Source organism: Saimiri boliviensis, chromosome 6, assembly GCF_048565385.1.
Source record: "Saimiri boliviensis isolate mSaiBol1 chromosome 6, mSaiBol1.pri, whole genome shotgun sequence".
NCBI classification, from domain to species: Eukaryota; Metazoa; Chordata; class Mammalia; order Primates; family Cebidae; genus Saimiri; species Saimiri boliviensis.
In genome coordinates this window covers 74,352,749-74,367,176 of record NC_133454.1, presented here as the reverse complement: position 1 = coordinate 74,367,176, position 14,428 = coordinate 74,352,749, and the positions used below count along the sequence as shown (strand labels likewise).

Below are 14,428 nucleotides of genomic sequence, written 5' to 3'. Positions count from 1 at the left end.
TCGGAAGAATCAATATTGTTAAACTGTCCATAATGCCAAAAGTAATCTACAGATTCAATGCAATCCCTATCAAAATATCAATGACATTCCTTACAGAAATGGAAAAAAAAATCCTAAAATCTATATGGAATCAAAAAGACCCAGAATAACCAAAGCTATCCCAAGCAAAAAGAATAAAACTGGAGAATCACATTATCTGACTTCAAATTATACCATAGAGCTATAGTAACCAAAACATGGTAATGCCATAAAAACAGACCTTTAGACTAATAAAATAGAGAACCCAGAAACAAATCCACATATCTACAGTGAAATCACTTGCAACAAAGGTGCCAATATACAATGAGAAAAGGACAGTCTCTTCAATAAATGCTGCTGAGAAAACTGATATCCACATGCAGAATAAAACTGCATCCCTGTCTCTCACCATATACAAAAATCAAAATGGATTAAAGACAAATCTAAGACCTCAAATGATGAAACTACTACAATAAAGTACTAGGGAAACTTTCCAGGACATTGGACTGGGCAAAGATTTCTTTCAAATACCCCCCAAGCACAGGCAACCAAAGCAAAACTGGACAAATGTGATCACATCAAGTTAAAAAGCTTCTGCACAGCAAAGGAAACAATGAAATGGAGACACAACCCACAGAATTGGAGTAAATATTTGTAAACTATCCATCTAACAAGGGATTAATAACCAGAATACATAAGGAGCTCAAACAACTCTTTAGGGAGTTTATAGGATTTCTTTATAGGAAATCTTCTTTCCAATTTCTTTATAGGAAAATAATAATTCAAATCAAAAATGGATAAAAGATCTGAATAGACATTTCTTAGAAGATGACATACAAGTGCAAATGGGTATATGAAAATGGGCTCAATACCACTGATCATCAGAAAAACGCAAATCAAAACTACAATGAGATATTAGCTTACCTCAGTTAAAATGTCTTTTATCCAAAAGAAAGGCAATAACATGCTGGCAAGAATATGTAGAAAAGGAAACCCTCATACACTGTGGATGGGAATGGAAATTAGTACAATCACTATGGAGAACAGTTTGAAGGTTCCTCAAAAAGCTAAAAATACAGCTACCATATGAACTAGCAATCCTACTGGATACTTCTAGGTACATACCCAGAAAAAATACTATTAAGTATATACCCAAGAGAAAGGAAATCAGTATATCAAAGAGATACCTGCACTCTCATGTGTATTACAACACTACTCACAATAGCCAAGATTTGGAAGCAATCTAAGTGTCCATCAATAGACAAATGGGTAAAGAAAGTGTGGTACACAAACACAATGGAGTACTGTACTAATTAGCCATAAAAAGGAGAACCTTTCATTTGCTACAACATGGATGGAAAATAGGGTCATTACGTTTAGTAAAATAAACCAAACACAGGCAAACAACCAGTTGTATATTCTCATTTATTTGTGGAAGCTAAAAATTAGAACAATTGAACTCATGAAGATAGCAGAAGGATGGTTACCAAAAGCTGGGAAGGGTAGCCGGAAGGGTGTGTGGTGGATGATTAATGGGTTCAAAATGACACAGAATAAATAAGATCTAGTATTTTATAGCATAACAGGGTGACTACAGACAATGATAATTTATCATACATTTTAAAATAACTTAAAAAATATATGATTAGATTGTTTATAACACAAAGAAGTGATAAATGCTTGAGGTGATGGATACCTCCACTTACCCTGATGTGATTATTATGGATTGTATGCTATACCTGTATCAAAATATCTCATGTAGCCCATAAATATATACACCTACTACAGACACAGAAAATTGAAAATTTTTTTAAAAAATTACTTTGGTAAATTTTATATTCTGTGTATTTAACGATTAAAAATTAAAATAATATAACCTGAGAATGTCCCTAGCTAGGTGACAAGAACAGAGTTGGTTGTCAAATGTCAATTCCCTTTTCACCACTCACTGGTGGGATACTTACCTTGGGGTCATGCAAAATAAATCACTCACCTGCAGATGTTAAAAAAAAAAAGTCTCCTCAGTCACATGAAATGAATTAGCTTCCGGAAGTAAGAAGCAGATGATGGCACGTGAGGGAGCACCAGCCACTCTTCTCTGCATCCAACCCTCCTTAAAAGCAGCTTCCAGACATGGACACAGCATCTAGGTGTGGGGTGATAACCAGTGTCAAAGAAAGCAGCCCAGACTCCCCCATCTTGTAGATATTTTACTAAATCAGATAATGAAGACATGGGAGGGGGCGCACACCCAGGACCACGGGCTACTGGGCTTTCACTACTTCCCAGTCTCAGAGAAGCCTGCCCCAGCCCAACTCGGACTTCTCTCCTCCCACATCTCTTCCTTCTCAGCCGCATTTCTCCACATACCCTTTCAAGGCTCTGCTCCTCCCACTGCTCCTCCCACTGCTCCTCCCACTGTTCCTCCCTCCCCTTTCCTTTCAGACTTAACTCTGAGCGGAAACTGAAAGTGAAATAAGGAGCTGGCTACCGGCGTTGAATCCCCTGTAAAGGTGAGTGAACCTCACTAGATCAAGGAACCCCTGCCCTCCTAGGAGACCTCTCTCCCCTGCCCCAGGGTTGCAGAGCCCCTTCCAACTAGTCTCCATCCTTGAGCCGGTCCCATTTGCCCCTTCTCCCACCAGGGATCCCTCAATCCAAGCCCCTCTGTGCTTCCGACGCTGGCCTCCTAACCTGGAACGACGCTGGGGTGTAGACGCGACTGCTTCGGAGTTACCTAAAAGGGGTAGGGTCCGGCTGCCCAGTAATTGGGAGAAGGCTGGGGTGTGGACATGAGTGTGGAGATACCCAGAAGCCGGAGGGGTCTGGCTGCCCCCCACTTGGGAGGAGGCTGGGGTGTGGAGATGACTGTGGAGTTACCCAGAAGGGGAAGGGGCCCAGCTGTCCCGATGCTGGCAGCTGAGCTGGGATGAGAGCTGGGTGCAGCTTAGAGAGCCAGCAGCACTATAGCTTAGCCAGGAGCGTAGGGGAGCCCAGTGTGAGGGAGAGCTGCAATTCTGGAGACTCCCAGGTCCAAAAGTCCTCTAGAGGTAAGAGGGGCAGGCTGCTTGGGATGTTCAACCAGAAATGTATAGGCCTTCAAAATTACTCTTTGTCATGGAAGACGTGATGTCAGGAACCAAACTAAGTTTGGAGCAGCTGAAAGAAAAGCCCAGGGAGTGCTGCCCACAGTTTCTGTTGCTCTGTGTGAATATATACATATATACATGCTCATGTACATACATATACACCTTCATACATATACATACACACACACACACACACACACACACACACACACCTGACTTTTGCCAATATTAGAATGATTAATGAAGATGTATTCAAAGCATGTAGTATCTCTGGCACATAGAAGTTACACGGTAAAAAGTAACTATTTTATGACTAGTTTCTCAGCAACATGGAGGCCTGCTGGTACCAGAGAGATGAATGGGCACTGAGGGTTTAAGCAGGAATGGACATGATAAGAGAACTGTCAGCTTTATGAGGTTCTTGCCAATTTTCACTCCCTCTTTTAGGAACTCAGTTTCTCCTTCTGTCTCAGTGGATCAATGGGCCAAACAATGGAGGAGTTCTTGTTATTCAGAAGAATAAACTTATTCAACAAACTATTTGTCCATGCAAAAGTAATTACTGTTTTTGCCATTAACTATTTCGCCATTAATTTTATGCCTTTTTTTTTTTTTTTTTTTTTTTTTTTTTGAGATGGGAGTCTCCCTCTGTTGCCTGGGCTGGAGTGCAATGGTGGCACCAACTCAGCTCACTGCAACCTCTGCCTCCCAGGTTCAAGCAATTCTCCTGCCTCAGCCTCCGGAGTAGCTGGGATTACAGGCGCCCACAACCACTCCCAGCTATTTTTTGTACTTTTAGTAGAGACAGAGTTTCACCATGTTGGTCAGGCTGGTCTCGAACTCCTGACCTCAGGTAATCCACCCACCTTGACCTCCCAAAGTGCTGGGATTACAGGTGTGAGCCACCATTTTTATTTTTTTATTTTCCTTTGCATCATTTTGTTTTTCTTCTTTTTTTAGTTTTCATTTTTCTGGGCACATAGTAGGTATATTTATGGGCTACATGGAATATTTTGATACAGGTATACAATGTGTAATAATCACATCAGGGTAAATGGGACATCTAGCACCTCAAGCATTGATCATCCATGATAAACTATGTAATTATACTCTTTCAAATGTACAATTATTGACTATAGTCACCTGTTATGCTATCAAATACTAGATCTAATTCACTCCATTTTTGTACCCATTAACCATCCCACTTTCCCCCCAACATACCCTCCCTACTACTATTCCCAGCCTCTGGTAACCATCTTTCTATTATCTAACTCCACGAGTTCAATTGTTTTGATTTTTAGCGCCTACAAATGAGAACATACAATGTTTGTCTTTCTGTGTCTGGCTTATTCCACTTAACATAATGACCTCCAGTTCCATTCATGTTGTTGTGAATGACAGGATCTCATATTTTATGGCTGAATTGTACTCCATTTTGTATATGTACCACATTTTATTTATCCATGTATCTGTTGATGGACACTTAGGTTGCCGCCAAATCTTGGCTATTGTGAAACATGCTGCAATAAACATGAGTGTGCAGATATCACCTTGATACACTGATTTCCTTTCTTTGGGGTATATACCTAGCAGTGGAATTGCTGGATCATATGGTAACTCTATTTTCCATTTTTTTGAAGAACCTCCAAACTGTTCTCTGTAGTGACTATACTAATTAACATTTCCACCAACAGTGTACGAGGGTTCCCTTTTCTCCACACCTTCACCAGCATTTGTTATAGCCTGTTGTTGGATAAAAGACATTTTAACTGAGGTGAGATATCTCATTGTAGTTTTGATTTGCATTTTACTGATAATCAGTGATGTTGAGCAACTGTTCATATGCCTGTTTGTCATTTGTATGTCTTTTGAGAAATATCTATTCAGATCTTTTGTCCATTTTTGAACTAGATTACTTTTTTCCGATAGAGTTTGAGCTCCTTACATGTTCTGATTATTAATCCCTTGTCAGATAGATAGTTTGCAAATATTTACTCCCATTCTGTGGGTTGTCTCTTCACTGTGGATTGTTTTCTCTGCTGTGCAGCAGCTTTTCAATTTTATGTGATCCTATTTATCCAATTTTGCTTTGGTTGCCTATGCTCGTGGGATATTCAAATGAAATATTTGCCCAGTCCAATGTCCTGCAGAGTTTCTCAAATGTTTTCTTGTAGTCCTTTCATAATTTGAGGTCTTAGATTTAAGTCTTTAATCCATTTTGATTTTTATATACAGTGAGATAGGGGTATAGTTTCATTCTTCTGCATGTGGATATCTAGTTTTCCCAGCAGCATTTATTGAAGAGACTGTCCTATCCTCACTCTGTTCTTGGCACCTTTGCTGAAAGTGAGCTCACTGTGGATGTCTGGATGTGTTTCTGGGTTTTTTACTCTGTTTTATTGGTCTATTTGTCTGTTTTTATGCCAGTACCATGCTGTTTGTGTTACTTTGGCTCTACAGTATAATTTGAAGTCAGGTAATGTGATTCCGCCAGTTTTGTTCTTTTTGCTCAGGATAGCTTTGGCTATTCTGGGTCTTTTGTGATTCCATGTAAATTTTAAGATTGTTTTTACCTATTTTGTTAAGAATGCCATTGGTATTTTGATAGGGGTTATGTTGACTTTTTGTTTTTATTACACAGACTTTCTCATGTTCTCTTTTCCCTTTCTTCTCTCCCAGGCAGCCCCCACAAAGGTCTCCACACTGCTGCTTAACAGGAAGAGCACAGCTATGGCTTCAGCAGCACGCTTGACAATGATGTGGGAGGAGGTCACGTGCCCTATCTGCCTAGACCCCTTCGTGGAGCCTGTGAGCATCGAATGTGGCCACAGCTTCTGCCAGGAATGCATCTCTGAGGTTGGGAGAAATGGGGGTGGTGTCTGTCCTGTGTGCCGGCAGCGCTTTCTGCTCAAGAATCTCCGCCCCAACCGACAGCTAGCCAACATGGTGGACAACCTTAGAGAAATCAGCCAGGATACCAAAGAGGGCACACAGTGGGAACAGTGTGCAGTGCATGGAGAGAGACTTCACCTGTTCTGTGAGAAAGATGGGAAGGCCCTTTGCTGGGTGTGTGCCCAATCACGGAAACACCGTGACCACTCCATGGTCCCTCTTGAGGAGGCTGCACAGGAGTACCAGGTAAGGCCTTAGTAACACAAACAGGAGGAAAGAAGATGGGCCCTGATGAGTGCTTTGTTTTCAGAGTGGGTAATGGGAAGGGAACACCTCTGTATTGGAGGAGTTAGAGAAAGGAGGGATTTACCTCTCTCCATATCTAATGTAGGAGGAGAATTAAAAGCTAAACCCAACCTTCTCATTCCCCAGGAGTGGGAGACATGCATGAGAAAATGCTCAAAGATTACCCCCACCCTATTACTTGGTCTGTATAGAGACTAATATGCTGTCTTTCTATGCAGGAGAAGCTCCAGGTGGCATTAGGAGAATTGAGAAGAAAGCAGGAGTTGGCTGAGAAGTTAGAAGTGAACATTGCAATGAGGAGAGCAGACTGGAAGGCAAGAATGACATATTGATGGGGGTCTTAGGCTGGAAGGCTGGGCAGGGTCCAGGACCCTTGACTCACAGCCTTAACCATAGCTGTGCCTTTCTAAGGAGTGATAAAGTTGGTCCGTCTCACTCTTCAGAAACCATCTGCCTCTAGGTTTCCAGATAGAGGGGAATAAAAATGATGCAGGTACAAAGCAGAGCTCCCCATCAGGCCTGAGGATCAAGAATCCTGGAAGAAGGTGCTGAGAGGATCTAGCTATACCCTAAAGTTTTGAGCTCCTCTGAGTCCAGTCTCAGAGGGGTGATGGCATCAGCACCTGGGTGTCTGAGACAAATATCCTAGGAGAGAAACCCAAATCCTAGCTAAGCATTTCAGGAAGTGACAAGGGCTATGAGGAATAAACTTAAGAAAACCATCAAGGCCTGAAGTAGGAATACCCATCAGACCAGGTGGTTACTTGACCATGTCCAGATCTCTGGTCCAAAATATAATGAAGAATCAATGTTTTGTTCTGCACTGATGATTTCCTAGGAGAGGTGGGGCATGTCAGGGATGAGAGGAAAGGGGAAGGAGCCCATCCCCAGTAGATCCCAGAAGAGGAACATTTGGGATTGAGGTAGGGTGTGAGTCGGGTTGTGGTGACAAAACAGATCCTCATGTGTCATCGAGTGACCTTCCACTTACTAAATGGAAAGGAAAGACAAAGAATGTCCCCAACCCCCCCTTTCCCAGGACTTAGAGGTTGTGGCATGAGCCTGACTTTGTGAGGTTGTAGGAGGTGGGAACAGGTGTTTTTTTTTCTCAGTAACTCACCGAGACATGAAGACATAGTGGCACATTTGAGTGGTGACTGGGTTTGGAGGAGAGGTTGAAAAAAGTCCTTGATGCCATATATTCATGTAGCTGTGGTTGTGGGCCAGCTACAGTGTGCCCTCACCAAGTCCATTCCCCTCACTGTACCAGAAAACCTCACCCACCTACCTCCTAAGCAAAACCGTGTGTGTGTATATGTATGTGTTCCACCAGAGTGGAGTCTCTAGGGGATAGGAATAGGTACGAATACCTCCATTCCCAAAGCTTGGGAGATGTTCATAAAAACCACCTCTCTTTCCCTTGACATTAAAGAGAAAGGTGGAAACACAGAAATCTAGGATTCATGCAGTGTTTGTGCAGCAAAAAAAATTCCTGGTTGAAGAAGAGCAGAGGCAGCTGCAGGAGCTGGAGAAGGATGAGAGGGAACAGCTGAGAATCCTGGGGGAGAAAGAGGCTGAGCTGACCCAGCAGAGCCAGGCCCTGCAGGAGCTCATCTCAGAGCTGGAGCGAAGGTGCCACGGCTCAGCACTGGAACTGCTGCAGGTGAGACTGGGAGGGGTTCCCTCCTTCTTTTTATTATACTTTAAGTTCTGGGATACATGTGCAGAATGTGCAGGCTTGTTACATAGGTATACATATGCTATGGTGGTTGGCTGCATCCATCACCCCGTCATCTTCATTAGGTATTTCTCCTAATGCTATCAGGGAGGGATTCCCTTCTAAGATTGAGGGAATAACTGAAAAAGGCCAGAGCTATCTGGAACTGCCATTTGAACAAATGGACACCTGGTCCCTGGAATGTTCTTAAATAAAGTGGAATTCAAACCCATGAATGGTTTGGGTTCAAGACACAAATGGTGCAGATTTAGAAGGAAATATTCCATTCAGCAGTTAACAGAAATGGCCGTACCTGGTACCTGCTTTCCCTACACACTCAGTGTGAGACCTTGAGAATTCCTTTATTATTATGAGTCCTCAGTTTCTCATATGTTAAATAAGCATAATAATAGTACATGTCTCAAAGGATTTTTTATGAGCATTAAATGATCAGATCCACTAAGCCTCTTCAATGAGTGTCTGCCCATGAGTAAGTTTTAATAAATGTAGTATAACTAAAAACACCAAACTGAAAATTAAGAGAGTAGCCAAGCCCTAGCCCTGCAACCAGTTCTCTCTGTAACTCTTGGTTAAGGGGTTTTCCGATCCTAGACATAATTTCTCTGTGAAACAAGAGAGAGGAAGTGGACTGAATAACAAGGGTTCCCGAACATTTAGTCATAAATGCATCTTTATACTTTCTGCTATTTCTGTGACCTACCTAAACAAATTTAACATGTTATTTTTCTTTAAATCATCTCTTTTCTCTGAGCAAATTTAGTTTAAAAGAAAATTTGTCTAATTTATAGAAATCATAATATTAACTGCAAATTCTTAAATAGCTCATATTAGCTGCCAGGCATTCAAGTAGGTGCTATTTTCTACATTTCACAGGTGTGAAAGCTAAGGTGCAGAGAGATTAAGAGATTTTTTAATTGGGGCATTTAGCCCATCAACATTTAAGGTTAATATTGTTACGTGTGAATTTGATCCTGTCATCATGATGCTAGCTGGTTGTTTTTCCCATTAGTTGATGCAGTTTCTTCATAGCATCAGTGGTCTTTACAATTTGGTATGTTTTTACAGTGGCTGGTACCGGTTGTTGTTTCTTTCCATGTTTAGTTCTTCCTTCAGGAGCCCTTGTGAGGCAGGCCTGGTGGCTGACAAAATCTCTAAGCATTTGCTTGTCCGGAAAGGATTTTATTTCTCTTTTGCTTAAGAAGCTTAGCTTGGCTGAATATGAAATTCTGGGTTGAAAATTCTTTCCTTTAAGAATGTTGAATATTGGCCTCACTCTCTTCTGGCTTGTGGGGTTTCTGCAGAGAGATCTGCTATTAGTCTGATGGACTTCCCTTTGTGGGTAACCTGACCTTTCTCTCTGGCTGCCCTTAACATTTTTTCCTTTATTTCAGCCTTGGTGAATCTGATGACTATGTATCTTGGTGTTGCTCTTCTCAAGGAGTATCTTTGTGGTGTTCTCTGTATTTCTTGAATCTGAATGTTGGCCTGCCTTGTTAGGTTGGGGAAGTTCTCCTGAATAATATCCTGAAGAGTGTTTTCCAACTTGGTTCCATTCTCCCCATCACTTTCAGGTACACCAATCAAACGTAAATGTGGTCATTTCACATAGTCCCATATTTCTTGGAGGCTTTATTTCTTTTCACTCTTTTTTCTCTAATCTTCTCACTTTATTTCACTGAGTTGATGTCAGTCTCTGATATCTTTTCTTCTACTTGATTAATTCAGCTACTGATATTTGTATATGCTTCACAAAGTTCTCGTGCTGTGTTTTTCAGCTCCATCAGGTAGGTCATTTATGTTCTTCTCTAAACTGGTTATTATAGTTAGCAATTCCTTTAACCTTTATCCAAGGTTCTTAGCTTCCTTGCATTGGGTTAGAACATGCTCCTTTAGCTCAGAGGAGTTTATTACCCTCCTTCTGAAGCCTGCTTCTGCCAATTCTTCAAACTTATTCTCCATTCAGTTTTGTTCCCTTCCTGGTGAGGAGTTGTGATCCTTTAGAGGAGAAGAGGCATTCTGTTTTTTGGAATTTTCAGCCTTTTTGCCTTGGTTTCTCCCCATCTTCCTGAATATATCTACCTTTGATCTTTGAAGTCAGTGACCTTTGAATGGGTTCTCTGAGTGGATGTCCTTGTTGTTGATGTTAATACTATTCGTTTCTGTTTGTTAGTTCTCCTTCTAACAGTCAGGTCCCTCTGCTGAAGGTAGGTTGGAGTTTGCTGGAGGTCCACTCCAGACCCTGTTCACCTGGGTATCACCAGCAGAGGCTGCAGAACAGCAAAGATTGCTGCCTGTTCCTTCCTCTGATAGAAGGGTACCCCACTGGATGCCAGCCAGAGCTCTCCTGTATGAAGTATCTGTCAGCCCCCACTGGGAGCTGTCTCCCAGTCAGGATACACGAGGTTAGGAACCCACTTGAGGAGGCAGTCGGTCCCTTTTCAGAGCTTGAATGCTGTGCTGGGAGTCCACTGCTCTCTTCAGAGCTGTCAGAAAAGGATGTTTAAGTCTGCTGAAGCTGTATCCACAACAGCCCCTCCCCCCAGGGTGCTCTGTCCCAGGGAGATGGAGGTTTTATGTGTAAGTCCCTGACTAGGGCTGCTGCCTTTTTTTTCCTGAGATGCCCTACCCAGAGAGGAGAGGCAGTCTGGCCACAGCAGCCTTGCTGAGGTACAGTGGGTTTTGCCCAATTCAAACTTCCCGGCAGCTTTGTTTACACTGTGAGGTAAAACTGCCCACTCAAGCCTCAGTAATGGCAGATGCCCCTCCCCTCACCAATCTCAATCATTCCAGGTCAAGCTCAGGCTGCTGTGCTAGCAGCAAGAATTTCAAGCCAGTGGATTTTAGCTTGCTGGGCTCTGTGGGGGTTGGTCCCACCAAGCCAGACCATGGCTTCCTGGCTTCATTCCCCTTTTTAGGGAGTGGATGGTTCTGTCTCACTGGCATTCCAGGTGCCACTGGGATATGGGGAAAAAGCTCCTGTGGCTAGCTCAGTGTCTGCCCAAATGGTCGCCCAGTTTTGTGCCTGAAACCCAGAGACCTGGTGGCATAGGCACCAGAGGGTATCTCCTGATCTGTGGCTTGTGAAGACCATGGGAAAAGCACAGTACCTGGGCTGGAGTGCATGGTACAGTCCCTAAGGGCTTCCCTTGGCTAGGATAGGGAGTTCCCCAACTTCTTGCACTTCCTGGGTGAGGCGATACCCCACTCTGCTTTGTCTTGCCCTCCGTTGGCTGCACCCACTGTCCAACCAGTCTCAATGAGATGAACTGGGTACCTCAGTTGGAAATGCAGAAATCACCCACCTTCTGCATTGATCTCACTGGGAGCTGCAGACCGGAGCTGTTCCTATTCAGCCATCTTGCCAGCAATGTCTGCTCTAACATTCTGCAGTCCTTTTCCCACACCTGTTCACTGTCAGTCAGAGTGGTCATGAGCCATTTCTTTCTGGTTTGTGCAAAAAACTTAACCATATTGGGTTGACTTGGCAGGCTCTCTTCTGTCCTTTCTAACACACTTTTGACAGAGTCTAGGAGCCTGCTAGCTCCTATGTAATGGTTCCCAAACCCTACAACAAAAATATTCTCAGTGATTTGATTTCACATACAGGAACGGACAACATTAAGTACAGGAGGGAGCTTTAACTAACCAACATTTCCTTCCCAAGAAATGCTGGCCCACAGTGGAATAGAACAGTTTTTAGACACCTGAACTTGGCCTTTCTCTGCCTGTGATTGTCTCTAGGCTTAAGCCAAGCTGGGCTCTTTGCCCTCTCTGCCCTCCTTTCTTTACCCCCTGGAAAAAAATTTATATTTTTTTTATATTTTGTATAAAGATAAAAATCTGATCTTTGAGTCAGAGTCCTTTAGCTGATAATCCTTCCCTAGCTGTAGGTCACATTCATGTTGGGCTTCTGGTTACCTCACAAGTATCCACATATCCATTCTGCTTCAATCTACTCAGAATCATCTTTGGGGCCTTGGCTGAGAGGAAGGAGAGGAAAAGTGCCCCAGGGACCACAGGTGAATCACATCACCCACAGGGCTAACATCTCAGTGGTGAAACAGCAATCCAGAACTTACTCTCTGTCTCTTCTCTCCTCAGGAGGTGATGACTGTCCTGGAAAGGTAAGGAAGGGCCTTACCTTTTCTTTGTTAGAAGAGGGGCCAGCAGAAAGCATATATGCCTATGACAAAGGTTACTGAATTAGAAATACATGCACTGACGTTTTCTCCATCTGGTTCCCTATTCTCAAAACTTCATCCTCTATAAAATATTTTCTGGTCTCAGAAAGCTAATAAATGGACATCTTAGATGGTGATTGCTCATAGTAGTTGGATCATAACATCTTCACACAATAAAGTCCTGCCAAACAGGGAAATTCTGGGAAGTTCTGGGTCTTCCCAGAATTCAGGCTACTGGGACATGGCCTGCTGGGACTTTCTCTCAGCAGAATCTAACCAGTTACCTGCCAGAAAGAGTCATAAGTAAGATCCACAGTGTGGGAAAGATTCCTTGAGGTTCCTTGCAGAAATGATTCAGCCTGTCTCATATGGCTTGCCAATAAAATGAAATTGAATGCATTTGCCTGGTGACCTCAGGCTTGCAGAAGAGAGATGGACTGTCCAAATGCTGCAGAGCCTTCTATAACCAGGAACTCCTGGGTAGTAACTAAATCCTGCATTGTTTACCTCTCACACCTACCCCTGGAGACTTGAACACCAGAAGTGTTTGTAAATTTGAGTTGAATTAAATTATCAGAATATTCCACAATGGAAGTTATTGTGTTAGGGTTTGGGATAAGAGTAGGAGACAGGAGTCTTAAACTCTCTTTCCCCCAGGAGTGAGTCCTGGAACCTGAAGGACCTGGATATTGTCTCTCCAGAACTCAGGAGTGTGTGCCGTGTGCCAGGGCTGAAGAAGATGCTGAGGACATATGCAGGTGAGGCAGGCTCTAGGAGTTTTGTAGGGGATAATGGGGGTACAGAATAGATCCCCAGGGTCAGGGAGCCTGGATGGCAACTTGGAGGAGAGAGGGCAGGTCAGAGCAGGGGGAGCAGAGCCAGAGGTAGGGAAGATGGTTGCTTCAAAGATCAGGGCCAAGGCCAGAGCTGGTTGCTGGTCGTTTTCTCACACAAGGAGGTTTACCTCTCATGCTTGCCCTAGAGTTTACACAAAATCCTCCCACCCCAGGCACAGAGTTACTCACTCTTTCCGTGCAAGGCCTGACTGTGGTCCTCTCTCTGCAGTCCACATCACTCTGGATCCAGACACAGCCAATCCATGGCTCATACTTTCAGAAGATCGGAGACAAGTGAAGCTTGGAGAGACCCAGCAGAACATACCTGGAAATGAAGAGAGATTTGATAGTTATCCTATGGTCCTGGGTGCCCAGCAGTTCCACTCCGGAAAACATTACTGGGAGGTAGATGTGACAGGAAAGGAGGCCTGGGACCTGGGTGTCTGCAGAGACTCTGTGCGCAGGAAGGGGCAGTTTTTGCTCAGTTCCAATAGTGGCTTCTGGACAGTTTGGTTGTGGAACAAACAAAAATATGAGGCTGGCACCGACCCCCAGACTCCCCTCCACCTTAAGGTACCTCCATGCCAAGTTGGGATTTTCCTGGACTATGAGGCTGGCATGGTCTCTTTCTACAACATCACTGACCATGGCTCCCTCATCTACACCTTCTCTGAATGTGCCTTTACAGGACCTCTGCGGCCCTTCTTCAGTCCTGGTTTCAATGACAGAGGAAGAAACAAAGCTCCTCTAACCCTCTGTCCACTGAATATAGGATCTCAAGGATCCACTGACTATTGATGGCTTTCTCTGGACACTGCCACTCTCCCCAGTGGCACTGCTTCTCAGCCACAAACCCTGCCTCCTTTTCCCATGAACTCTAAACCACCTTCTGTCCATGTTCTCAGTAAATGACAAGTGACAATATCAAGGTTCCTAGAATTCTCTGTCCCTGCAAGGTCAAGGCCGGGCTGCCCCCTGCTTTCCATGTTCTTCTAGACAACTAGCCAACTCCTGTGCAGAGGCATTAGGATCCCAGCAAGCAAGATTTAGCAGGGAAGTCACTTCAAAATCAACATTCCTGCCCTGGTTGGCTTTGTGATTCTCTGCAGTGAAGAAGCCTCCTTATATTTGGCCCAAACTCATTTTGATCAACCAAAAACATGTTTCTGCCTTCTTTATGAGACTTAAGTTTTGTTTTCTCCTCTCCATCTCTACACTGGTCAGATCTCTATCATATATTGTATGGTTTGCAAGAGGGCTTCCTAAAAATAAAATAAACTGTGCCTCAGTCTATCCCATTTAGTCCTTGTTTCTTAATCCTGAAATACTTGATAACTGAATATGGTTAATAATGATGTGTTTTTAACA

At 43.4% G+C, this 14,428-nt stretch overlaps 1 protein-coding gene across 5 annotated transcripts; it reads left to right on the top strand.

Moving 5' to 3' along the window:
• The first annotated feature begins 2,463 nt into the window (after positions 1–2,463).
• On the top strand, positions 2,464–14,353 carry TRIM21 (tripartite motif containing 21). Of its 5 annotated transcripts, none has more exons than XM_074401012.1 (9): positions 2,464–2,531; positions 2,664–2,764; positions 4,802–4,881; positions 5,787–6,245; positions 6,524–6,612; positions 7,731–7,968; positions 12,145–12,167; positions 12,882–12,982; positions 13,290–14,353. In XM_074401012.1, the coding sequence occupies exons 4-9, from the start codon at positions 5,838–5,840 to the stop codon at positions 13,856–13,858; spliced, it is 1,428 nt and encodes a 475-aa protein (XP_074257113.1). In that variant the 5' UTR covers positions 2,464–2,531; positions 2,664–2,764; positions 4,802–4,881; positions 5,787–5,837; the 3' UTR covers positions 13,859–14,353. The 5 variants fall into 5 exon arrangements, with proteins under 5 accessions (XP_074257113.1, XP_074257114.1, XP_074257116.1 ...); XM_074401013.1 differs by having other exon boundaries at positions 4,595–4,881; XM_074401015.1 differs by lacking the exon at positions 4,802–4,881.
• Positions 14,354–14,428: the final 75 nt, after the last annotated feature.

What these genes read in the sequence shown, in the direction of transcription:
- TRIM21 (XM_074401016.1), top strand. Translation starts at nt 5,838, where the DNA reads ATGGCTTCAGCAGCACGCTTGACAATGATGTGGGAGGAGGTCACGTGC. An exon ending in GTGATGACTGTCCTGGAAAG is followed by an intron (nt 12,168 to 12,881) that starts GTAAGGAAGGGC and finishes TCTTTCCCCCAG; the next exon opens with GAGTGAGTCCTGGAACCTGA. An exon ending in GATGCTGAGGACATATGCAG is followed by an intron (nt 12,983 to 13,289) that starts GTGAGGCAGGCT and finishes CTCTCTCTGCAG; the next exon opens with TCCACATCACTCTGGATCCA.